This window comes from Alosa alosa, chromosome 1, assembly GCF_017589495.1.
Source record: "Alosa alosa isolate M-15738 ecotype Scorff River chromosome 1, AALO_Geno_1.1, whole genome shotgun sequence".
NCBI lineage: Eukaryota > Metazoa > Chordata > Actinopteri > Clupeiformes > Clupeidae > Alosa > Alosa alosa.
Window position 1 is genome coordinate 43,095,298 of NC_063189.1, and position 26,690 is coordinate 43,121,987.

The 26,690-nt window shown below is 39.5% G+C and overlaps 2 protein-coding genes across 6 annotated transcripts; both read left to right on the plus strand.

Moving 5' to 3' along the window:
* Positions 1-4,600: 4,600 nt before the first annotated feature.
* On the plus strand, positions 4,601-12,891 carry zgc:101744 (Receptor expression-enhancing protein 6-like). Of its 5 annotated transcripts, none has more exons than XM_048264579.1 (7): positions 4,601-4,720; positions 4,815-4,972; positions 6,786-6,879; positions 7,029-7,167; positions 7,812-7,980; positions 8,403-8,529; positions 12,026-12,508. In XM_048264579.1, the coding sequence occupies exons 2-6, from the start codon at positions 4,855-4,857 to the stop codon at positions 8,480-8,482; spliced, it is 600 nt and encodes a 199-aa protein (XP_048120536.1). In that variant the 5' UTR covers positions 4,601-4,720; positions 4,815-4,854; the 3' UTR covers positions 8,483-8,529; positions 12,026-12,508. The 5 variants fall into 5 exon arrangements, with proteins under 5 accessions (XP_048120536.1, XP_048120554.1, XP_048120562.1 ...); XM_048264597.1 differs by having other exon boundaries at positions 8,403-8,524; XM_048264588.1 differs by having other exon boundaries at positions 4,613-4,715.
* Positions 12,892-19,672: 6,781 nt separating this feature from the next.
* On the plus strand, positions 19,673-26,690 carry colgalt2a (collagen beta(1-O)galactosyltransferase 2a). The gene is made up of 12 exons (XM_048260263.1): positions 19,673-19,942; positions 20,710-20,820; positions 21,092-21,209; positions 21,727-21,861; positions 22,016-22,220; positions 22,731-22,850; positions 23,920-23,993; positions 24,459-24,565; positions 24,826-24,958; positions 25,064-25,191; positions 25,579-25,785; positions 26,007-26,690. Exons 1-12 carry the CDS (start codon positions 19,710-19,712, stop codon positions 26,254-26,256), a joined length of 1,821 nt encoding a protein of 606 aa, XP_048116220.1. The 5' UTR covers positions 19,673-19,709; the 3' UTR covers positions 26,257-26,690.

Below are 26,690 nucleotides of genomic sequence, written 5' to 3' on the forward strand. Positions count from 1 at the left end.
CCTTTCTCTGAAACCAATTGAGAGTTTCCTTTGCTGAATGGTTTGGATCATTGTCCTGCTGGAAGGTCTAGCCATGTCTCATCCTCATCATCCTGGTGGATGTAAAGATTCTTCCGGAACAAAATGACTCCATTCATCATTCCTTCAACTGTATGAAGTCTGCTAGTACCATGAGATGAAAAACAGCCCACACCATGATGCCACCACCTCCAAACCTCACTGTTGGTAGGGTATTTTTAGGGTGATGCACAGTGCCATTTCTCCTCCAAATATGGTGTGTAGTATGACATCCGAAAAGTTAAATTTTTAACCAGAATACATTCTCTCAGTATTTCATAGGATTGTTCAAATGTTGTGTAGCAAACTTTCAACGAGCTTTGACATGTTTTTCTTCAGCAATAGAGTCATGCGGGATGAGCGTGCATAGAGGCCATGGCGGTGGAGTGCATATGATTTTCTCTGTAACAATTGTACCTGCTGCCTCCAAATCTTTCTGGAGCTTTCTCAGAGTGGTCCTTGGCTCTTAGGCTACTCTTCTGACTATCCTTCTGACTTCCTGGTCAGAAATCTGGCAAGGAGATCCTGTGCATGGCCAGTTGATGATGTAGTGATGTTCCTTCCACTTGCAAATAATGGCTCCAATACTGCTTGCTGGTAGCCTGACGAGCCAGACCCACATTAAAATGTAGGGTCTGGGCACTCACCGTTCGCAGTGCTCAGTCCGAGGGGCGGGATAATTGGTTGTCAATTCAAATTCCCTCTGCACGCAATAGGACAGCGCTATGAGTCCCATGTGTTTTCCCACCAGTGGAGCTAGTTGGCTAGTTCAAAGTTTTGCCAACTTAAAAAAAGCTTAACTCGTGTCACACTCTTCGCCAACAACAACATCCATCATCTTTGTTTCCATCTTCTTTGTAGCAGGGAATTCAAGCCAAACCGTTGCAACTCTGCCATCAATCATTATGTTAAGCCCGCCTAACGACTCTATACACGATTTGATTGGCCTGATAGAAGTATTAAGCATGGTGGTGCAAGCATCATGATATGGGGATGTTTCTCCTACTACGGTGTTGGTCCTATTTACCGTATACAAGGAATCATGGATCAGTTCAAGTACATCAGGATACTGGAAGAGGTCATGCTGCCATATGCTGAAGAGGAAATTTCTGATCCATGATCCCTGGTATGCGGTAAATAGGACCAACACCGTAGTAGGAGAAACATCCCCATATCATGATGCTTGCACCACCATGCTTAATTGTCTTCACTGAGTACTGTGGCTTGAATTTGGTGTTTGCAGGGCGTCTGACATACTGGAAGAGGTCATGCTGAAGAGGAAATGCCTTTGAGGTGGACCTTTCAACAAGATAATGACCCGAAACACACCAGCAAGCGAGCAAAAGCATGGTTCCATATGAACAGGATTCAACTGATGGAGTGGCCAGCACAATCCCCAGACCTTAATCCCATAGAAAACTTGTGGGCTGACATAAAAAGTGCAGTGCATGAGGCAAAACCAAGAAACAAAGAGGAATTGTGGAATACAGTACAATTAACCTGGGCTGCAATACCTGTTGAACGATGCCAGAAGTTGGTTGACTCCATGCACCACAGATGTGAAGCAGTTATCAGAAACCGTGGTTTTGCAACAAAATATTAGTTTAGGATACTCAGCCAAGTTCACTTATCAAGAATTTCTTAGTTTGTACAGTACATTTTTGAGTTTCCAAGGAAAGATGGCAACGCTGCTATTTCTTTGAGCATGGCATTTCTGACTTTCTATGAAATATCATTATTATTATTTAAGTTTTGATGACTTTGCCCAATTGTTTTGCCTTGGAATAGAATGTACTGTGTCCCCAATGCATCTGTGTTCATGAAAGTACAATTTGAGAATTTTGAAAAAAGAATTTTGACATTTACTCATTTTTCTAAAGGCACTGCTATTTTTTTGAGCACAACTGTATATATATATATATATATATATATATATATATATATACCAAAAACTATATATATAACTTGCTGCGTTAGTCTCAAAATGTATTATTATTATTATTATTATTATTATTATTATTATTATTATTATTATTATTATCTTCTCTATTATTGTGTTAAATGTTAAGTGTGCTAAATGTAAAGCACTTTGAGCTGCATTCTATGTATGAAAGGTGCTATACAAATAAAGCTTATTATTATATTATGAGCTCCCTCACTTCACAGCAATTTCGTTAGCGCAAAAATACATTTTTGCACAATATCATAGACCTATATGATGACACAAAGCTACAGGTGATAAATACCCAAGTATGTTGTTTAAATGGTGAACTGACATTTGAATTCACGTCATGGCAAGGAGAGCAGGGCCAGCGTCCAAATGTGACAGTGCCCTGCCAGTCGTGACGACATCTGACGACAATGGCCCCAAACATAATCCCTCCATCGATGCAGGCCAAAAGAACTAGCCTAGACTAGGCTGTAGGTTGCATATGGGATGCAGCACTGTTGCCATTCAGGGCTGCTGACTATGATTCAAGCACCATGGCCGATACGCACAGGTGGACAATTGAATGGATATGTACTCAGGATAAACTAGTACATTTGCTTGTTCATTCCAGCAAATTTAAAATGACTTTCATTCATCACACTGACAACCTAAACTTCACGGTGACCTTTGCTGAATTAAGCCCAGGCCTGCTAATACTGACAATAGTCGCAGGGTGCCTCTTATTAGACGTGAGAAGGAGCATTGTTAGCTTAATGAGGAGGACAAGTGATGCCATTACAATAGGATTAATTAGTCCATGATAAATTATGTGATTTAAGTCAAAGGGAATCTTCAGTATTTTTAACTTGGGTCCAAATATTTATAGGATCACAGTCCAATTTAAGTGTATACTGCAGATTGAGAGTTGTTCGATAAACATTCATTGATTATAGTTTTAGCTGTTGTAGAAAAGGCTAGAAAGTGCTGCAATCAGACCATTCAACTGACACAATAACAATGTTGAAACAGTATTCTACCAGTGATCCTTATGGTGGTAAGCAAGTGCAACAGGCAACAGGCAGGGGGGAAATGATGCTGTCTTTGTCTCACAGAAACCAGAGGAAAATAAACTTTAAAATGAGATTTCTTCTGTTTCCCCTGGATATAATTGAGCTCAATTTAACATTTGAGATTGTTTTGCCATTTTCATGTAGTTTGTACGTGATCCATTGCACCTGCACATGACACTAAGAACATCACACTCATAGGACATAGCAGACGTATGTAGCCAAGCACAAAGATGTCCGTGGCAGAGACTCAAGAGAACTAAACTAAACTAAAATGCATTAATTGTACTGTATTAAAATGCATTAATTTTCAATGGGCATATGCGGCTAAAATAGGTAGTGCATCCAACATTTTTCAACATTAACATTTTAATATATCATTATAATCATTATGGCCAAAATGTTTTTTTTGGGGAGGTGGGGTAGAGCACTATAGGCCCCTGTGGCACGGCATAAGCTTTTGTCCTTAATGGCATTGTTTTCCCTTACATTACTTTTACTTTTATACTTTAAGTAGTTTTGAAACCAGTACTTTTACTCTTTTACTAACTCTTTATCTTCTACAGAAGTCTTTTTAACCCCTAGTATCTATACTTCTACCTGAGTAATGAATGTCATACTTTTGACACCTCTGGAGCTGGACAAGATGAATGCTTTTTCTTGGGAGCTGAAATTAAGCTGAAATTAAGTAATACACGTGTGAAAAATACTCAACATGCTATACTGATGTTACTGAGCATAATTGTCAGAGAAATGGGCTAGCTTAAGAAGTATTGACGTTTTCTTTGCCCTGGGTCAGTTTCTGCTTGTGTCCACAACAACACAGAATTAACAATGAAGCAATGGGCACATACAACTTATCTGTAGGATAGGGGCTAGACCATGGACTAGTTCCATCAATACAGACACAGACCAAGCAATTAGTGCCATGAGCTTAAGGTGCCCTTATTACACTATTTCCCTCAGGATGACATACTGGGTTAGGTTTGTAAAGCAAAGGTGTAAATGTCAGGCCTAACAGAAATTACAAAAATCTGTGAATTGAACATGGAGGATCCCAGTTTTTCTTTATTCAGTCATCTTTGGGAATGATGAAAATACAAGACTTCACTCTACATTTCAAAATGCTGAGCTCATGCATAACCGTATTTTTGTGTTAGTTTATTAGTAAATGAATGGCAAACATCTAGTCAGGTCAGCGGTCTATGCATTCTTGCTTTGATACAACAGTGCCACCTCCTGGTGAAAGGATGAAGGTGAAGATTTTTATGAATTCTGCCTATTTGCCCAACAGAACATTATAGCCTTCATTCACTGACTTTTGAGGAATAGGCCTAGACCTACATTTTCTGATAATAAAGAAATAAAGCGATGGAAAGGGTCAGCGTCCTTAATAGATGTTCCTGAACGTCAACCCGTATCTTTTGCGCACAATCTCAACATTTCAACCACTAAAACAGCATATGTTAAGCCAAACAATGGATAGAATGACTACAATTATCTTGATACTGATCAGCTGTACTTTGGCTCGGTTCTCTCACCCAGATACATTTCCACCAGATATGGCTCCTCCCGCATCACTGACGCGACATGCTTGATTAGTGTAACCAGCAGCGAATATTGAACCGCGACCTCGTTTTGAGAAAGTTTGTGGAGCACAAGTGAGGTTTGCTGATATGCATTTTGTAACAAATTGTGCCAATACTGCCTGATTTTATTTGTCTAAATGTATTAAGGTCTATAATATTTTATGATTGCAGTTAACGGGGTCTACACTCTCCGTCCGACCGACCAGAAAACATGTTCACTGAAATCAGAGATCAAACCGACGGATTTTTTAAAGAGAAAAATGTACTCACAGATCTCTTGGGAAAGCTGGAGAACAAAACTGGAATTCAGAAACAATATATAGCTTTGGGTAAGTATATTTTAAGAACTTGCTGACCAATGCTTGAAAGCGTTCTAGGCTACAAGTAATGTATTTCAGGGTTAACGTAGTGCCAAAACAGCATAAGCTATCGTAGGATAGAACCACTGGCCAGCGCGGACTAGTAGCCTACTTTGACAACATGTTCTCAAATTAAAATGCTCATTAAAAAAACATACTCAATAGCCTACTCATACTCTGTTCTTATTGAAAGGTGTCTGTTTATCACATGACTTCAATCTGTTCATGGCTGTTGGTTACTGACGAAGTAACACAAACTAGTGTAGCTACCATTTCTTTGAAGTCAAAAGCTTGGTCTTCGAGACCATAGCAGTTTATGCCAAAGTAGCCTGTGAAAAAAAGGGCTTCTGTTATCAAGATAACGTTATTTCAGGTGCCCCTTTATCACTGCACCTGTAATGAACTCAAAGGTCAGTTTGTTTCCCTCCCTAGTTGATCTAGGAGTCTTCAGAGAGCTCCTCATGAAATGGCTCTGATTTCCATCTGCCCAACAGCTGGTCTCAGAAGATATTTTTAACATGTCTCCATATATCTGTGCACTGCAGTAGGCCTACTGCCAAGGCCCCAAACAGTTCAGTGGATCTTGATTCTTGACTGCTTTACTGTAACTTGTTTTTTTTAATGAAAAGGGGAAAAATGATTGATCCATGAGTAGCCTACAGGTCTGAACTAAAGGAACCTGGAACTGTGGAACCGTAGGCCAACTTCCCATACATGCTTTAAGCCTAATCCTAGACTAAAGGGTTGTGCCAATGGACATCTTCATTTAAGGTTTCTTTTAGTCAAGTACTAGGATTATCCCATGTATGGGAAACTAGTCCATTGGGTCCGAGTTGATTTTGTTCAGCTGATCACCTGAGTGCTGGGCTCACTGTGCACAATTCCCCACAGAACTGTTTTTAACAGTCTTATATCTCATAACTGGAAGTCAAGTGTTGGCAGAATGGTGTTCAGACACTGTTTGACAAAACAGAGTATAGAGGTGACTAAGCATTTCATGCTGAGATTGCTGATTTGATGAGGCTGAAATATATACCAGTCATCCTTGAGAGGACTTGGATTTTTGCAGGAACTCAAGTATATGTGTGATTTTCCTATGCAAATTCACAGGGTGCCCAGTTCCCATTGATCCTCTGGGGGCTGTACAGGTTGCTTCCTCATATCCAACTCCCCAAACCTGCTCGGTGTTGTACTTAGCAATACCTGGCATTAAAGACATGGAAATAAGCAGACCATTGTCATTTGCATACTTGTGGAATTTGGCACAGTGGTGTGGAGAATTGTTGAAATGGCACACTCCTTTTGAGGGTCCTTGACAAAGCAGACTTCAAACTGAAAAGCAGACTTCAAGCTCCGTCAAACTGAACGATAATGTTGCAGGATTTGCTTGAAGACAGAACACGTAGGATTTGTCAGTTACATCTAACTTTGCTGTATCTGTAGATTCTTTTTTGGACACCAGCTGTTTTTGCATTTTAACTCTTAATGAACGAGCACCTAAAAGGCATCTTTAGTGGCAAATGCAAAATGGGCTAAACTCAAGACTCTGTCCACATCAGTCTCTTGGAATTTCTATTTGAATGTGATGGCTGGTTGATTGCTACTGTCGTGAGCTGTTTGTAGACCGTGTTTGAACTCCTGTTTAGCTCCTCTCACATCCTGTTAATCTGAGAACTGTCTGTGGCTCATGTTATGCAGTGTCCTATTTGGGTAGTGCAACATGCCAGTTGAAAAGGTCTGCATGGTTCTTTAATTATTGTTTTCATCCTGTTTTATTCCACAGGTTTAGTGGCATTTCTTGCACTGTACTTATTGTTTGGATATGGTGCATCTCTGCTTTGCAACTTGATCGGTTTTGTCTACCCAGCTTATTTTTCGTAAGTATAAACCAATCGCTCAGTGTATGAACTTTCCATGTAAAGAAGCATCTAATAAAACTTGTACTACGTTAGATTTAGCATTACTTCTCTAATGACCATGGGTACACCATGCTACTTGAAGTAATGTATGCGTTTGTGATTTATAGAATTAAAGCAATTGAAAGCAGTAACAAAGATGACGATACCAAGTGGCTGATCTACTGGGTGGTTTATGGACTCTTCAGTGTGTCAGAGTTCTTCTCAGACATCTTTCTCTTCTGGTTTCCGTTTTATTATGCTGGAAAGGTAAGGCACATGACATGGCCTGCTTTTGGTCAGATGTTCTTAATTATTGTTTTTATGTTCATTTTCATGTAGAAATAGGTTGTACTTTAATTTGTGAAAGCAGTCTTGGAAACCTAAGATACTGCTTAATCAACTTTTCAGTTTGACTAGTGTGTTGAAATAAATATTTTTTTATAAAGTTATTCTTACTGTGATGTGTGAAGTTGCAGTGTTTTTAAACTATGATAAAGGATTTTCATGTTTCATCACCCTGTGATCTTGGCGTATAATAATTCAATAATAGACCTGAGTTTGTAGACCTGTAATATCCAGGACTTGTTTTTTATATTTTGGATTCATGTGTTTGGGATGCGGACACCAGGTGTTAAAATCTCCTGAAATAAATATCTTAAGCTGTTTTCAGACCTAGATGTAAGTCTGCATGTTTTGTGGATGTCAAGCGGTTGGGCCGTATATCTGAACAACATAACAGGCCATTTGGAATTCCAAACTTAACCGGCTGTTATACTACTCTCCTCCTACTATTTCCGACAGACATTATGTAAATGAGCAACTGCTTATCAGGGGAGATGCTAGTTCTGTGCTTTTCAGCTAGAATGTGGACTTTAAACTGAGAGCACTGTGTCTGCACCTCCCCCCTCTAGTGTGTCTTTCTGCTGTGGTGCATGGCTCCAGTATCCTGGAATGGGTCGCAGATCATCTATGGACGTTTGGTACGACCTTTTTTCCTCAAGCATGAAGCGAGAATGGACAGCATGGTCAAAGATCTGACCGGCAAGGCCAAAAGTGCAGCAGAATCGGCTACAAAAGAAGGCAAGTATTAGAACAATGCAGTATTGTATGCTTCTTGTACGGTTGAATTCTGCTATCCTCTTTATAACCACATACATCACAGATATCATAATGGGGGCAGAATTAGGGAGCTGTACACATTAAGAAAAGGATCATATAAAATCTTTGGGAGGAAGATGTATTATGTATTCACATGGAGTTAAATTGTCCAAAGGCAATCATTTATGCAAGCATGCTACTCCAACTCCAACTGAAAGACATGCCTAAATCAGTTAGTTGTATTTTACTTTGCACCTATGATTGGGAGTGCCTAATAGGCCATCCATGACCTCTTATTTCACAACCGTATAGATTTGACAACAGAAAATGTCCTCATTCTTCACGACCTGTTTGTTACCAATTCATTTTACATTGCCAAGTCGGCTGACTCGGTCTCTCTCTAGTGTCTCCAGATGACCACATGTATTGGAATTGTGTATGGAATGTTGTGAACATTCTATATCTAAAGGCCAATTTACACTGAAGATTCACAACAAGACGAGCTGCAACACTTAGTCCAGGCAAAGTGAGGTCTGACCCAAAACTAATTGCAACAGAATTTATTTTCACATTTTTATATTTCAATTGATGATCTAAACACCATAGTAAAAGTCCATGAAAATCCAGTTGGTGGAAATATGTTAAAATGAGGGTTGTTTTATGCATTATCCTTCAGCAAATACTGACAAAACTGTAATTAGAATGTTGTAGAATAAGCATTCTAAAGAATATATCGTCACCATCTAACTTAACATGGAATTTTAGAATATTGCATTGTTGAGGAACATTCTTTTATTTTCAAAGAGTTAGTACATTTCTCAGGCTTATTTCAGACTGGTTTGTTGCTAACTGGTGTCTATTTTTACATTTTGGCCCTTTGAATCAATGGAAATGGTTGTTGAGTCTTTAAATAGAGCCAGTGTGTTTTTGCATGTAAGTGTTCCACAATGTTAAAGTTGTACAAACACATAGTTTTAACTTAAAAGCATTATTAAGCCTAGGAAAGTGTTTTTGGTGGTCTGATTTAGAGGTCACTGAATCATATACAGTATATCACAAGTATCAGTCCATCATTTTCCAAGACTTATAGTAATTGACCTCTTGCCCGGGGGTTGACTGAGAGACTGTCTGTCCAATCAGAGGGGCCTGTATGATGCCTCTTTACAATTTTGGCTAAAACAGTAATCAGACAGCACAGCATGTTTATGTAAGTGAATGAATGAAGTAAAATTGTAAAGTTAAAGATGGACATGATAATGTCCAAATTCGACAGAAAGGTGCAGATAACTGCAACTAGCCTCCAAAGAGGTGACTATTGTTGTGACGTCTGGCAAAAGGTGCATGCTATACTAATAAATATAGTTTAAGATTAATAATTAAAATGCATGGGTCATGGTTTTACCAAAATCATAGAACAGCCAAAACTATACATATTCTAAAAGCATATGCCCTGTACATGAAATATAGCATTAATCAACTTATGTCCCATCTTCCTCCATACCATGCATAATACATACTCCTCTATTCTGTATAGGCTTAATCAAGTGAACAGCTGATACATTTTGGCCTGCACTATTAAGAGAAACAAATTAAACATCATAAACTATATATTTTCTAAAAGCATATAACCTCTAGAAGTGATGTTACACCAATTTGGACATGTCCCATCTTCCTCAATGCAATGCACAATACATTTCCCTCTATTCTGTATAGGCGAATCTAGTGTAAAGCGGACACATTTTAGCCTATACTGTTTATGGAAAACAGATTAAATACCCTAAACTATATATTTTCTGAAAGCATTTTACTTGTAGATGAGATATAACACCAGTTAAGACATGTCTCATCTTCCTCCATGCCATGCACAACACATTGCCCTCTATTCTGCATTGGCGAATCTAGTGTACAGTGGATACATTTTGGCATGTACAGTCAAGGGAAAACAAATGAAACACCCTAAACTATATATTTTCTGAAAGCATATACCCTCTAGATGAAACATTACACAATTCAAGACATTTCCCATCTTTCTCCATGCCATGCACAATACATTGCCCTCTATTCTGCAAAGGCGAATCTAGTGTAAAGTGGATACATTTTGGCCTATAATGTCCAGGGAAAACAGATTAATTTTCTAAAAGCATATGCCCTCTAGATGAGAGATAATACCAGTTAAGTATTATCTTCCTCCATGCCTTGGACATGGTACATATTCCTGTTTTGCATTTACTCTGTATTAAAACACATTGATTTTAATATATCGCTGAAAAAGGTAGAGCATTCCAAAATGTTCAATGTTAACTTTTAAAATCATTTTATTTCATTTGACCACCATGTCCTCAGATTCACCCCTGTGGGCTGAATAGTAATTGAGATATAGGGCTATATTTGTCTAATACGCATGGTCACTATCAAATAGCTTAGGGGTTTGTCCAGTCCACATTGGGGGTGGTTTTGTTTTCAAAAGTCCCGCACCTGGCTAAAATGGTGGATCTATATGTTTCTTAATTAGTCATGGGTGTGTTTTGGGCGTAACATCCTTTAAACCAATGAGAGTGATACTGTCATTCTCTTTAACAGCAAGCAGTGCGACTTCAAAAAGCGCATCAGTATTTTGATAGTCAGCGGCGCAGTTGAAAGAATCAGCTTGCACCCGAGACCGTATGGAACAGGTATTCCACTAAACCATGCTTTACTAAAACCAAGCAGAGTATATTTACGTGTTGCATCGTGGTGATTATACGCTTTGCGCTGTGCTGTTGACTGTCATGATAGGGCCCATAGCCATTCTAACCTCTTGGCAGCCATTTTGGTGGCCATCTTGAAAAGTCAGTATATATACTCTTTTGATCCCGTGAGGGAAATTTGGTCTCTGCATTTATCCCAATGCGTGAATTAGTGAAACACACATAGTACAGTGTGTAAACACAGTGAGGTGAAGCACACACTAATCCCGGTGCAGTGAGCTGCCTGCATCAACAGCGGCGCTCGGGAGCAGTGAGGGGTTAGGTGCCTTGCTCAAGGGCACTTCAGCCGTGCCTACTGGTCGGGGTTCGAACCGGCAACCCTCCTGTTACAGGTCCGAAGTGCTAACCAGTAGGCCACGGCTGCCCCCAAATGACCCCTTTCTGCCCCAAAATGACCCATTTCTCAAGATCAGATTTTACTAGATTTTTAGTATGTTATTTAGCATGTCTAACAGTACCAGAATCAATAAAAAAAAAAACGTTTGTATCAATTTTTTCGATGTTGAACCCTATATTGACCCGCCTAAAGTTACTCAACTTGCACTGGATCATCTTCCTGAATCTCAATATTATCACAAGTGTGGGCAAATTTCTAAGTCAGCACCAGTCAGAGGCTACATTCATTGTTTTGCACTTTTATGATGTCATCACATCACCAAAAGTATTGGTTTCAGCAAAAATATTTGTCAATATTTTAAACTACAAAAATACATACCTATAAAGTATTTTGATACAAAATACGAAGTCATTTTATTCAACCCAGTCAAATACAAATGATGAATATACAATATATTTTGTATTTGAAATATGGAATAAATGTACAATAAATACTGCTCATCCCTGTAGGCATCACTTGTTCTGAGATACCATGTTTGGTTCAGGAGATATAATGAAGAATATAGGCGTAATTCAGTTATAATGGAACATTTAATAGTTGCCACGGTGATCATTAGGGTTTTTTGATAATGGTTTCATATCTGAAAATGTTCAGGGCTCCAAACTGTACAAGTTCACCAAGTTTCATGCTTATATGAAAGAATTTGACCTAATTTTCACATATCCCCTGTACTATGAAAGTTCAATAAAACTGCCACAGGTGCAGCTTTTCGCCATTGACCTATGCACAAATAATTCCAATTTTGACAATGTTCCACCACTTGGATTTTCATGGACTTTTGGTATGTGATATGGGAAGGTTTCATGAACTGAATACAACAAAAATCATTTCTGTTGCAATTAGTTTTGGGTTGGGTGATAATTTTTTTTTTTTTTTCTCACAGATTGCCTGGACTAACTCTTTAAACCAGCAACTTGCTGCAACACACGTTCTAAAAAATTGGGGATTCAGATCACCTTTATTACACCACTTGTTGTAGCACTCCGTAAATGTGTGATTGTTTTGTCATTTTAATAGCATATGTTTTGGCTGATGTGCAGACACCGCTCTTCAACCCTGGGTTAATAAGTATTTATCTGCCTTTTTTTTGGTAAAAACGTTGACTTGATGCCTCTGCTGGACTGACTGAATGACAACATGACATATAGACCATCTGGCCATTAATATATTTTTGGAGGAGGTTCATTTTGGGAAGATGCATGAAGTGTTATTTCACTGAACTGTAATGTTTGGAAAGTAGTTTTGGGTCACATGTGGCTTCAAGGACAATCAGATGGTTAAGATCAGGACCATGTTTGATGTACATACATTTTTAAAAAAAATCTGTCAGACTGTTTATCTGACTGTATGTCTCTGTCTATCTGTATCTCAGCTGTCAAGTTTGGATTTGGACATGACAAGGACCAGTAATGAAGCACACAAAGCCTGTGGCTTTTTCACCAGGGTGCTTTTGTTCTGACTCGACCACATGGATTTTGGAGAAGACACCTTTCTGATCGACACAGTACTACAATATTGCACCTGAGCCAAATACTAAGCACTATCAGCCAATGTTTTATTTAAATGACAAATGTTCAGTCACTGTCTACTTTTAAGAGTTTAGAGAAGGGGAATGTTCTACAGTTTAATACAGCAGCCTGTTGCTCGTGTCATTTTTTTATGTTTCACAATGTATTTGTGTGTGTTATGTCTGGTACCACTTCATCTCCTTTTTAAAGTGAATAAACTGGAAATGTTTTGTGAAACTGAGTGGTATCCACATTCTGAATTATTTGTTGTGTGCCATTTACACTAACACCACTCACTGAAATATACAATAATATTGCAAAGTCAGTCCTTTTCTTGCTGAAAGTCCTGATATTATGCTATCAAACTATGCAGGAATGTAACTATGGGCAACAAGTGATGCCGACCCACTCAGTGTTGTCAAAATATGAATTCTGACTTTCTTAGTCGTATTCCTTTTACTCTTAAGATTCAGTGCCAGTAGATTTTATATGAATGGAGAATGAGAAGAGTTTGTCTTTCCTTACCATGGAAAAACTAGTGAAATGTTTTTTTTCTAACCTGTCAGTAAGCCTACATTTACTACAACACTACATTAATGCATCTCTAAGGCAGGGGAAATTACCTGACTGCAATCACTTCCCCTCTTGTTGAGGGACTCCTGAACTGACTCCCTGGTTGGGAGTGTGATGAATGATACGGCCCAATCTTCTCCATCTCATCTGTGGTTATGTAGCCGCCAGTGATCCTTCAACTTTATAAAAGTGTCACACAAAATTATAACCTGACTCTCGCCAGATGAGCGATCTCGATGAGATCTCATCTGGCAAGAGTCAGGTTAACAAAATGATGGATTAGTATTAAACTTTTGGTCATTCAAAAATGTTTAACAGTTACGAATTTTGTTGGTGTGTCTTATTTTTGTGCAAATGTAAACCTGTTGGATCCATAAATTAATAATACAAAAATATATTTGTGTCCATACTTCAGCTCAACTGATCGAAGAAAAAAAAACATGCTTGTACTTAAGCTCTCACTTGCACTAGGATTCCTCTAACTAAAAATCTCTGTCATCACTCTGGTTTTGGCCAAATGTGTCATTTGTATGCATTTAATAAACATAACAGAACTTCTAAATTTCTTTAGATCATTTCAAATTGAAACCAGGACCAGAATGCAGAGTATTTGTTGCTTTGCCTTGGCGGCTGGCAGCGGAAGGGTGGAAATGTTCTATGATTGCTGGTTTACTGCCTCGATAGCCTCCTGAAGAAGCTGCCTGCAGCTCCCTGTACACATAAATCAACAACTTTTCCTTGATTTTTTTCTTGAATTTTGTGCAACATTAACTAAGACTAGATGTACCGCATAGCGGTACAAAATATGACCGACGCTCAGTCCTGTACATCCTTTCCGCGAAAATAAATCACACTAATCAATTTGTCTCCATCTTTTACTCCATCCCCCGCTCTTGAAACCTTTGTGTATGCTTGTTTGGCATGCCTGTGTGTGTGTGTGTGTGCGGCTGCACAGAAAGTAGCCTACTGGCGCTGAAAAGGTGAATAGATTGTAGAATAGCCAAAGAAGTTGTAGCATTGTTATAAAACCTTTAAAATCTCTAAACAATCACAAGTAGGGCAGTTCATCACAGTTCATCCATTGCAACTGGATTGATGAAAGGTCACTTACACCTGTAGGCTACATTGTATTTGGGAAAAGCAAAAGGTATCAGCATAATGCTATATTTTTATTTATTTATTTATGTATGTATGTATGTATGTATTTATTTATTTATTAATAAACAAATACATCTCTGTCAGTTCCATGCCGTTTTCAACAGCTATCAAAAACAAAGGTCATTTTTGGATAGATGGATTTTTTGTGAATGTTTCTTCTTCTGCATAAGATTTTAGTCATCTTTAGTTCATGTGATAATTTTATTGTCAATGCACAAATTAAGTAACAGTAGTCTGAAACGAAATGCTGTTTTACATCTAACCAGTGGTGCAAATAACTGACATGTCCAAATGGGCCTTGATGAAATGCGTCGCTAGACTGTTCATACACATTTTAACGGGCCAAAGTTGAAGAGCTGTTGTCCGTTGTTGTTCGTGCAAATATAGGCTGATTCATGTTCCCTTGCATTGTGTAACTGAGGTCCATGGCTTGTCTGGCTTTCACCAGACCAAGCTCAATCTTTTAAGAAATCAAAAATAAATAGCGGGGCAGATCAGGCTGGGTTCACCCAGCCTAGTCCATAGGCGCCCGATATTGTTTAATTTTCCGATTGAGATATCCACGCTCTGGTTATTCTAAATGCAAAAATGCATCAGGGAGTTAAGACAAAACTGTAACTAACAAACTAGATCCTAATAGAAAGCTGTTAGCTTCCCTAAACTACAGGTAGGCCTATTTACAACATAAATTGTCAATAGGCTATGCTGGCGACAGAAATAAAATCTTCTTTTGGAAACCAATGGCTTACGCCTTACAGTATCAAGCGGACTTAAACTGCCATCTCGTGCGAAAAGTTGTAATAAAATTCACGCAGCTCCATGAGTCAAGGAAAGCGCGAATGAAGTAGCCACTTCTAAATGGGACCCACTACACAGTAGCTTAAGGTGTGTTGCTAAAGCAGCCATAATGAAATGAAGGTGTCATTGTTTGGATACTTCACACACACATGCTTTTTAATCTCACAGACTACAACTACCAAGCTGTAATCAAAGCACATCGATTCCCCTCTCACACCCTGCACGCACTTAAAACAAATAAACAGGCGTCTCAGTCTCACGCATGTATAGGCAAAACTGTATTAGACCGGTGTAACGTTGGTAAATCTTCCATTGCACAGAATGATTTTTGTAGCACTTGCAACAAATGACAGTCGAAAGTTACAATTACAGTGCTGCTATCAATTTGCTTGGTATAACCGCATTTATAGTTTTCTACAAATGCAATCAAATTGGCCTCCATCACTCAACCAACGCTAACGGTAACATTATTGTACCTAGGTCCTTTTGGTGATATTAGGTGATATTATAAGATTAACGTACCTGCAGTAAAAACCAAGCATGTCCGATAAACATTCTCAGATTTATTCCGGCTTCAAGAAGAAATGGGAATTACATTTCATGTGAACATCGTCCTATCCTTATTAGACGTTCTCTGCGGTAAACTACAGTCCTTGTAGGAAGCGCCCATTGTTTTTTCAACCCACTTTTAACTTCCAACAAAATTACGTCTCACTGCAACGATGCACCATCTAGTGGACAAACGACTACTAATCGCCAATACTGGAAATGCAGCCATGATTATGATGATGAATATTTGGCTTTCTTTTAATCCTACTAAATTTGTAATTATGTATCGGCCGTTCTAATACCGATAGTATGTGCGTACCTGTGTGTGTGCATGTGTATATGTGTGCACCGCCATCTACAGGCCAATGAGTGTACAGTCACTAAATGTACACATAACCTAAATTTTTTTAGGCCCCCCCATGGATGAAATTCTACGAAACTTGGCATACCCCCAGAGAATGCCAGGTTAATCATACACATAAAATTGGGTGCAGTTCTGAACATCTGAACTGAAGATAGGGGCGATTAAAGCAGAATGATATTGCATTTTAATTTTTTACCGGGGGGGTGCAAATCACAAATGAGTGATTATGGGCCAGGTTGATGTGGGCCCTTGAGACCAACATACCATAAAAGATTCTTCATCCTCAGTGCCACGGTTCAGGTAGTTATTTAGGAAAAACTGCTTTTTTTTTGCGGGTTCGAGGGGTCCAGCGGGGGGTGAGTGGCCCCCGGGGATGAAATGACATTTTTCTGTAAAAGTCTAGTGGGGCTACATACCCACCAAATTTCATGTGCACCAGTGTCCCGGGTATTGTTGACCAAAAATTCAGGAAGTAGATGACGAAAAAAAAAAAAAAAAAACTTTGACAATCATGATAAATGTTTACACATTTTAAAGGCACAGTGGCTAGACTACAAAAACACAAAATCCTATATAGCCATGGGTAAAATTAACACAGAATGCCAATGGTCAAATTAGAAATAAGAAATAACCTTCCTTAACCAGAGCAGTGTCATGTTGATTCATTGTCAAATGGCAAGAAAGTGTATGTATCAGCATCTCCAACAGAAATGGAATCTACAGGCCTGCATAGTAGCCTAGCCTACTTTGTGGACACTTCTGATTATTTATGTGTGCCACCCACCGATCCCTAAAGTATTCTTTAGAGATCAATGGTGCCAGCATGAGAAAACAATTAGGTACCTACAGTAGCCTACAGACAAGTTTAATTTTCAGTTCCATATGCTACTGTGTGTAAATGAGCAGGTCAATGCAGATTTAAATCAAGTTTTTTTTCATTTTACAATTCTTACGGTACAATTCTGACACTTTCACAATGTGATGATGATGACCATAATATACAGTAGGTCAATCGTTTTACACTATTAGCCTACATGTAAAATTCTATTTTCTTTTCGATTCTAAATCACCAGTGGCGCCAGCAGAAAATGTTGACGGGTGGTCAGGGGAGGCCATTGCAAATCTTGGGGTGGCACGCCAAAAAGGGGGGAGGGTTTTTTTTTTAATTAATAGTAATACACAGTATTATATGTGTGTTTGTGTTTGTGTTGTATGTATGCTGCTGAGTTTGTGTGTTTGTGTTGTATGTATGCTGCTGAGACCTTGAATTTCCCCTGGGGATCAATAAAGTATCTATCTATCTATCTATCTATCTATCTATATATAATGTGGACATTAGGACACATAAGAAGAGTTTGGCTCCAAAATGCTATATCCTCCATTTTAATGCATTTTCATAAATCATTTTTTTAAATGATTATTTTGTTTTCTGAACTGTAATTGGGTAATTGTTATTTACTCAATCAAAACAACACAACTGCACTTTTATTGATATTACCTGAAAAACACAATTAAATAACATGACATATTAATTAACAATTAATATTATTATATCTGTAAAAGTATGATGTGATCATGCTTGCATATCTTAGGTCAGCCTTTATATTAGGAAAATACTTTGTGCTGCATCCATGCCACCTGAAGCATGCTGGTAAAAATATCTATTCATGACCAACTTTTGATTCTTTGGTTTGGAAAGCAAGTTCATTGGGCTGCTATTAGAATATTTTAGAATTTCAGTTGGTTAACATGTATAATTTTACTGCAATTTCAAAACCGGATTACTTGGGATCCGCTTACTGTACAGAGGAATGCTTCATATCCCTGTGTTCGATAAGGTCTGCTATTTATTTTGATATATAGTTTGCTATGTTTTGACCAAGGTGTCCGTAAGATATACCACCAAGAGTAATGGGTGTATAGATAGACGAAGCTCTGTGTGCACAATGGAAATATGATTAAATGCCATGTATGTCCAACGTTAATTTTCTCGCCAACCGTTAATCACAACACCTAGCCGCTAATATCATGGGAAAGCTCAGATTCTGCTCTGTCACGTGATATATGTGTAATTTATATGTGATAATTACTCCGTGAGCAATTTAACAGAGAATAATGGTTGTGAAATTGGACACATTTTGAGTCCATCGCCCACATAGCCAGGGGTGGCCAGAGTTTATGTTGTGGTGGCCGCGGCCACCCCTGACCACCCCTTGGTGGCGCCCCTGTAAAATCATTGGCATGAGAGATTAAATTAAATTAAAACGTAGGCCTATTGTCATATTAGGCAACATTGTAGTATAATTTCGCATAACACATAGCCCGAGACGAGTTATCTTTTTTACTGTCACATAGGCTATAAGCTATGCATTGCTAATGGACCACCCTATTTCCATGCAGGATGCTCTCCTAGCCTTGCATCTAGGGTGACCACCTGCTAATAATCCCAAGGGGGGACAAGGGCTATGTTTCTGAGGGACAATGTGAGACACTGCCTGGCGCGGCGGTGCCCCCCGTACATGGTATATTAATAATGCCCTCCCCTAAACATGTGTAATTGCTGATGTATCATGAATAGGCCAACCAATGTGTATTCTTTTTCTAAATAAAGATTCATAATACTTTGAACATTCAGTGAATTGACAGATCCACTTCCACTTGCGATTTAGGCCTACTTTAGCTAGGCCTATTTCATTTTATTTATTTCTCATTACCATTTATTCACTTTAAATAAATTATAATGTAAAGAAGGAGCTGTAAAAAACGATAAGGGGGAGGAAGGATGGTGAACTTGCATGTTAGTAAAGGCAGGCGCAGGGGGAAAAAACTGTTCAGTATTCTGGGTAGCCTAACATTTCAGCCACTTGTCCTAACGTAGGCTACCGCAGTGGATAACGTTAACGTTAGTGAAGGTAACGGTAACGTTAAACCTCTTTCAAGTAGGCCTATGGCTAATGAAATCTCTGATAACATCAATCCACAGCGATGAAATGTATGCTTTGAGTGGTAATGATAGGTAGATGTTTGGTAGCCTATTCGTAGGTCCTTATGATTTCCAGTGAATATAAACATCATTCAAACACTGCTCAAGTAGCTAAATTAAATGTGTGCAATTGGTCGCGTATGTAACTCTTCTCGACTTAGGTCTATACTTTGTTAAATTTAACATCTCCACAATTTAAATGAGAAAACCATGTCAACAAATTACCTACGACGGACCTTACACCTAGGGAGAGGGGGGTGTAATTTAAGTCATAACTTACCAGAGCCCGTCTACGGATTCTCTGGTGTTACGTTGAAACTATTGAATTTGGTGCAACCCGATACATTTTAGTAGCTCGTTAACTTCAACGTGCCAGTTTACGTTAGAACTGAGCTAAGATGGAACTTACGGTCAACCGGCTGCAGGATATAGAGCGACCAATTTTATGTTGAGCAAGCATTGATTATGCGTGACACAGTCTCAATTTGCGGGACGCATGAATATGGCTTCAAACGCGCGCGCACGCGCTACGCGGGACGGGTGGTCACCCTACTTGCATCTCATCGACCACACTAGTCGGAGTCCTAGCGGCGGAGGACAACATAGCGTAGCCTATTGCACTGGCTCTTAAACAATGCCGTTTGAGAGAGTAGGTACCGGTATATTAGTTACCGTTTTTGTGGTTAGACTGACATGTGCCTATACGAGTCAGCCTATTTTTGATATGGACCCAATTCGACCCGAGTCATCTTTGTTGAAGCCCAAAGTCTTGATTGCCATACTTGCTCGAAATGCAGAACATAGTTTACCTTTCTATCTGGGATGCATAGACAGACTGGACTACCCCAAGGATCGCATCGCAATTTGGTATGACATATCAGATTTCTAATGTTTTAATTTTAGATTTAAACTCATTTAGATAAAAGAAAATCACATAGCATGTTCGTAAAATTCTAACCTTCTCCCTTGATAACAAAATAATACTTAAATACATTTCTAGATGGAGTTTAAATGGTGAAGTTAAATGTATACTGAAAATGGCTTTAGAATGCTTAAACTGTATTTTTTTTGTTTTCCTAACCTATTTTCCAGCTTATTATCATACCAACCTAGAACAGAACATTTTACTGGAACTTGTTTCTTTCAGTTAGGTTTCAAACTGTCACAACTGAATATGAATGATAAATAGAAAAAAAAAGCCATTTGTGGTGGATTCATTTTGTTGCAAGAGACACTGTGTAAGAGACCAGAGGCTTTCTGCATTGCCTGTCTGAAGCACTTGGGGAAAGTTAGCAAAGCAAACAGTAGCGCAGAGTGGAAAAGCAATGACAGGAGTCACAGCACAGTGCAGGAATGCTGTGGGCAACACAGGCAAGAGAGAGGTGAGAATGAGGTGCTCACCATTTGCTCATGTGGGCGCCGTTTGTTTTGCAACAATAGGAAAACTGATAGCACCAAAGAAGCCTCATCTATCTGATCTGAGGACTGTATATCTTATCTGCATTAGGTTAACAAACATATCAGTTCCTTTTGCCATGTGCATTCTGTACTGTACAGGTCACAGCACCATTTGGCCCAAGGGCACAGCATGATGCTGAAGATATGAAATATTATAACATGGTGTTTTTTTGCAGGGCAGCCACAGATCACAATGTGGACAACACAACGGCAATGCTACAGGACTGGCTGAGTGCAGTAGACAGCCATTACCACACGGCTGAGTTGAGGACCACAGAGGAGTCCAGGTAAGCTTGCACTGTATTCACTGCACTTCTACTTCTACCTGGCAGCCACCTACTAAATGACAGAGTTCAGTTTCAGAAGACTGCTGTGCCACTGTATTAGAGTGTATTATTTCACGAAAGCATTACACTTTCAGGTTTAGGAACAATTCACAACCCCACATGGTTGATACAGAAATTACGACCCTGAAATATATCAGCCAGAAAATGTAAAAAAGCCTGAAAACCAGGACGCTTAATAATCAGTGACTGCTGTGTGTGACTTCCTTTGCAGTGCATTGTTTGGTGAGGAGGGGCCGAAGCACTGGGCTGACTCCAGGTATACCCACGTGCTGAAGCTGAGACAGGCAGCGCTGAGGAGAGCCAAGGCCCTGTGGGCAGACTACATACTGGTGAGACACCAGCCAGCAGCTATCCTTTCACTGCCCCCTATTTTGTCATGCTTTATCTACCGGCCATATACATTATATTTTATGCTCTTCCACAGCTGTCCAGTTGTCACTGAAGTATATACGGTGTCAGAAACATTAAGTAGTCAGATACACAATTTTGTCTTTCCCCTGGTTTTGATCTTTAATTTGTTTCCAGTGGTTGCATTATGTTCAACCACTTTTTGCCACTGGTTTTATTTTGTTTTGATGTATCTTGTGTTGCAAAGGCCTTTGTTTATCTGAAGGTACAGTGCTGAGCATCTCCCTCTTCATGTTATCAAGGAAGGTCATGAGATCAATTAGTTGGAAAAGACATCTTGCTTGTGATTTATACATTTTGATACAGTATATACTTTCCTTTATACATTTATTATATGCAGGCCTACAGTATATAATTAGTAATTTACACCATAGTTATAAGTTGGCATTTGAAAAAAATATATATATACAGTGAACAACTGATTTTGTGCTGTTGAAGTTTGCAGACAGTGACAATTTGCTGACAAATCCAGAAGTGTTGACACTGTTGATGGCTGAGAACAAGACTCTGGTGGCTCCCATGCTGGAATCCCGTACCCTGTACTCCAACTTCTGGTGTGGCATGACTCCCCAGGTACACATTGTCTTTGTTTACCTCCTGTGTTTCACATTTTATGAACTAATTATTTGAAATTGTTTCGTAGTGAAATTGAAATGAAATTGTAGTGATATGTTTCAGCAGCATGGCTTTCTCAGAGTGTTGGTCTGTCATGTCTCTTTCTCCACAGGGTTATTATAAACGCACCCCCGAGTACATACCCATCAGAGACGGGAAGCGCGATGGATGTCACGCCGTTCCCATGGTGCACTCCACATTCCTTCTGGACTTGCGGCGGAAAGCCAGCAGACATCTGGCTTTCTACCCAGTCCATCACCTTTACCCCTGGATTATGGATGACATCATGGTCTTCTCCTTCTCAGCTAGGCAAGCAGGTCAGTACAGGAGGAACCTGAACCAACTGCTAAGCTTCCTGGAGTGGGTGACAACCTGTTACGTTAATCATGATATATTGTGCAGAATATAGAGCACTGTACCACAGTCTACCATTGTAATTCAGTATACTTTTAGTAAGATTCAGAAAAGACCTCCTTCTGAGTGTCTGCTTAAAATGAAACTCAGGTGTTGGTAAACAGTCCTGGCTCTGTAAATTAGAGGCAAATAAAGGGGCCTGGGCTGAGTCATACACAATTCCAGCCAAACAACATGACCCCAGGAGCTCGGTTGTTAAGCTATATCAACTGCGTTTATCCAGACCTACCTTTAAAAGAATCTTGTCTCCTGTTTCTCCTCTACTTGGAATTCTGAAACATTCCATCCTGTTGTGAAAATTAGACATCCATGAATGAGTGTAATTGATTTGTAAAGACATGTAAAAGATCGCTGTCTATAATTAGTGTCTCTTGACTGTAATTTCTCTCTATTCTCTATGTGACCATGCATAGGTGTGCAGATGTTTGTGTGTAACAAAGAACATTATGGGTACCTGCCTGTACCACTGAAGCCTGATCAAAACCTGGAGGAGGAAGTGGAAAGCTTTTCTCACACCGTCTCTGAGGCTTTGAGTACGTTTTACATTATCACCCTCAGAGACACTGTACCAACTGACTTAGCATTATACAGTTTACAGTATAGTCTGTAAAGACTATGGTAATGGTCATTTTGTAATATTTTGATTATTGCTTTAGATTATAAACATAGATGAAATAAAAACAAAAACCTTTGGGGCCCTAATTTAAATGCTTATTTAAATTCATTCTATGAGCAAAGTTCTTGTGCATGAATGGGCATCATGTGATCATCATGTGGCGTGAGACCGCTTTTAGCTGACCCATCGATGTTTGTGCTTAGGATCTTTCTCATGGTATCAAATTTGTAAATAGATTTTGCATAGTTATCAAGCAAGCTTTAGTTAGACTTTGTACTTTGCCCAACATTTAAGTTAGGGCCCTTGATGGAACCTGTCTGAAAATATACAGAGTATGCTAAATCAATAAGCTTCAATTTCTTTCTCTCTCTCTATTTCCTCTCTTTTACTGTCTCTATGTGCTCTCAGTCCTCTCACTGAGGAGAGAGAAGTTTCACTTTTCTGTGACGTTTCTGTCTCATTCCTCCGACAGTAGAGTTCGCCTCATGCCGCCAACTATCTTCCACCTTCAATGAGTCTTTTCCCCTCCTCACAGTACTTCCTACTTGCATAACTGACCTGCCAGGAACAATCTGGCTTCACTCTTATCTCCGCTCCTCTTTTCATCTCTCAATTACAAATGACCCAACATAAGCCAGTCACAAGTTCAGCCATCATGATTCCTGTTAAAGTATGCCACTTTTTTTAAGATATGTTTTATTTTAATGACAAATCATCAAAGTAATAGATGTAATAATAGATGGTCACATTTGTTTGTTTTATAGTGAGGTATGACTTGATTTGGACAATGAAACTGATAATATTATACATGTAATACATACACTGTAATATAAACATTGAAAAGTGATTAGACATACCGTTAATGTGAAACTTATCATACCGTTAATGTGAAACTTATGTTCGAAGCACACTGGGCCTGACCAACACAAATTCTCTCTTCATATGAATTTGTCAGCAAACACCCTGATGACTGATTTCTTTTACAGTTGAGTATACTTTGGAACCATCACATTTCTTGCATGCCCGACCTAGGCAGAAGGATAAAATGGTTTTTGATGAGGTAAATAAACATTTCCTGCAACACCTTTACCTTACCTTTTCTCACCATCTTGCATTTGTAGGCTACAAAGGGATTTTTAATTTGTATTCCTCCTCACTCGTAAGGCGCACAACTGCTTTACACTGTTGCTCTGCTAGAATTTGCATTGTTGCTTTGAAATCTGCCTTCACAAGGCATTGCACTGGAATGAATAACACACTGATCAGATTATAAAACTCAGATGTAGCTCTGTAAGATTATGTCCAGCCAAAATGATTTAAATGGGCATTTAAGTGGGACAGACCACAGGCTAGATTGTGATGGATGCCTATGATTCAATTAAGGACGTACATATGAGTATATATAGTCATTGCCATTGCCTACTATGTATCTGGATCTACATATGGCACTGTTACAATTATGAGTGACCCACCATGTGTAAAATTCATGTAGCTTTTGCTATAACTCTAACTTGTCCATTGTTAGATCTACTTGATCAATCTGAAACGCAGACCGGACCGGAGGAAGAGGATGTTGAGCACGTTGGATGCTCTGGGCCTTCAGGCTACACTAACTGATGCCGTGGATGGCAAGTACGACAGAAGAACTTGCATTTAATTTTGTTTGTTGTTTATGGTTTAGGTGATTTATTTTTGTTTGTTGTTTATGGTTTAGGTGATTCCCATTAGCTGAACCATATACAGCCCCACTATTCTTCCTGGGGTCGAGCATAACCTGTGATGTTTATTTGAAAGGTCAATGAACATATGTATGATGGCATTGCTCAACACAGTTTGCAAGAGGTCTCCCTCTCTCCCCTTTTCTCTCCTCCTCCGTTTCTCCTCTCTCACAGAGCTCTGAACACCTCTCAGTTGCTGGCACTTGGCATTCACATGCTCCCCAACTACAAAGACCCATATTCTGACCGTGTCCTGACAAGAGGCGAGATCGGATGTTTCCTGAGTCATTACAACATCTGGAAACAGGTGCTTCTTGCCACACACTTCATCCACACACTCTCAGTGCAGCACCGGGTTAGCATTTGGCTACCCTCAAAGCACTGTGTCTCAGTCACTTTTATTGTTTCCAAGATGGTAGAGAAAGGACAGCAGCAAGTACTCCTGCTGGAGGATGATGTACGATTTGAGCCTCGCTTCAAGAGCCGTCTGATCACAATCATGCAGGACGTAAAGGCAGCTGGTCTTGACTGGGACCTCATGTGAGATCCATGTGCTTCCACTTTACCTTTCCACATTTACACATTCATACAGACTCAGTGAAATTAATTTGACTTCCCTGTGCTACTTTGGAGGAGGGAATAAAACTCTTCCAGTATCTCCATATGTTACGAACATTTCCAAACTGTACCTCACCATACCTGCTTGTGTTTTTTTTTCATGATTGGTTATGGTTCTTGGCAGACTCTTTTGTCCAAAGCAACATACAACAATAACAGTAAACATTGTCATCAAAAAGTAACAGTTTATGGAGCCATGTAGCTTACATTAAAAAAACAACACATTTTCACCCTCCATAATCTCTGCAGTTCCATCTTTCCCCCTCATACTAAATCTTTTTCATTTGACCCCACTTCTTTCTCTTTCAGCTATGTGGGCCGGAAGAGGCTGCAGGTGAAGGAGCCTGAGCGCTGGGTGGAGGGGCTAAAGAACCTGGTGCACCCAGACTACTCGTACTGGACCCTGGGATACGCCCTCTCTCTGCAGGGGGCTCGGAAGCTTCTCCAGGCAGAGCCCTTTGGCAAGATTCTGCCCGTGGATGAGTTTCTTCCCGTCATGTTTGACAAGCACCCCAAGTTAGTTTTACTCTGTCTTTACTTATATATTTTTAAAATTTAAATAAAAGATAAATGTCACTCTCATGTCACAATCTGTACACTTCTGCAATCACAATCTGCAAAGCTTAAAACCAAATTGTTGGCATGTATTAACTATTTTTGAGCCTTTTTTGAAAATGTCCCTTACGCCCTTGTGTGTAATTCTGTATTCCTGTATCTCCCTCTCTTGCTGTGTTCAGGGAGGAGTACATGTCCCACTTTGAGAACAGGGACCTGAAGGCCTTTTCTGTGGAGCCTCTCCTGCTCTTCCCCACACATTACACGGGCGAGCCGGGCTACACCAGCGACACGGAGACCTCCAACATCTGGGACAACGAGGGGGTGAGCACCGACTGGGACCGGCAGAGTGCCCAGAAGAACCACGCCGGTCCCCGCTCTCCCGTCTCAAGCTCCCCCAGCAGCAGTGGCAGTCAGAGGGATGAACTCTGATCAAAATAACATTTTCAAAAACTAAAACGAGATGGGAGGGAAAAAACAAGATGAAGACCATTCTAAACTATATCTGTAATCTCTTAATCCTGCTACTGCAGTTGGGATCCACGACACTGTTTGCATGTGTTTACAAGTCATAGTTTGTATTCACATGGGTGATGACACCACATTCCTACTGCCTAAGGTTAACTGGAGCAGGTGCGTGCGTATGATTTGGTAAAGAAACAGGTCTGAAACATGGGAGCAGGATTGAGAGACACTCTGATGTGAACTGCTCTGGTGGTTTGCTCACAGCCCTGCGTCTTTTTAGGTTTGCTCACAGTTTCACACATAGTGCACTACTCACTGACTACTGAGGAAAATCTCAGGTGATAAATGGAGCCTTGATGTATGAAAGAGAATGATAAAAAACAGGCCTTTTCAGTTGTTTA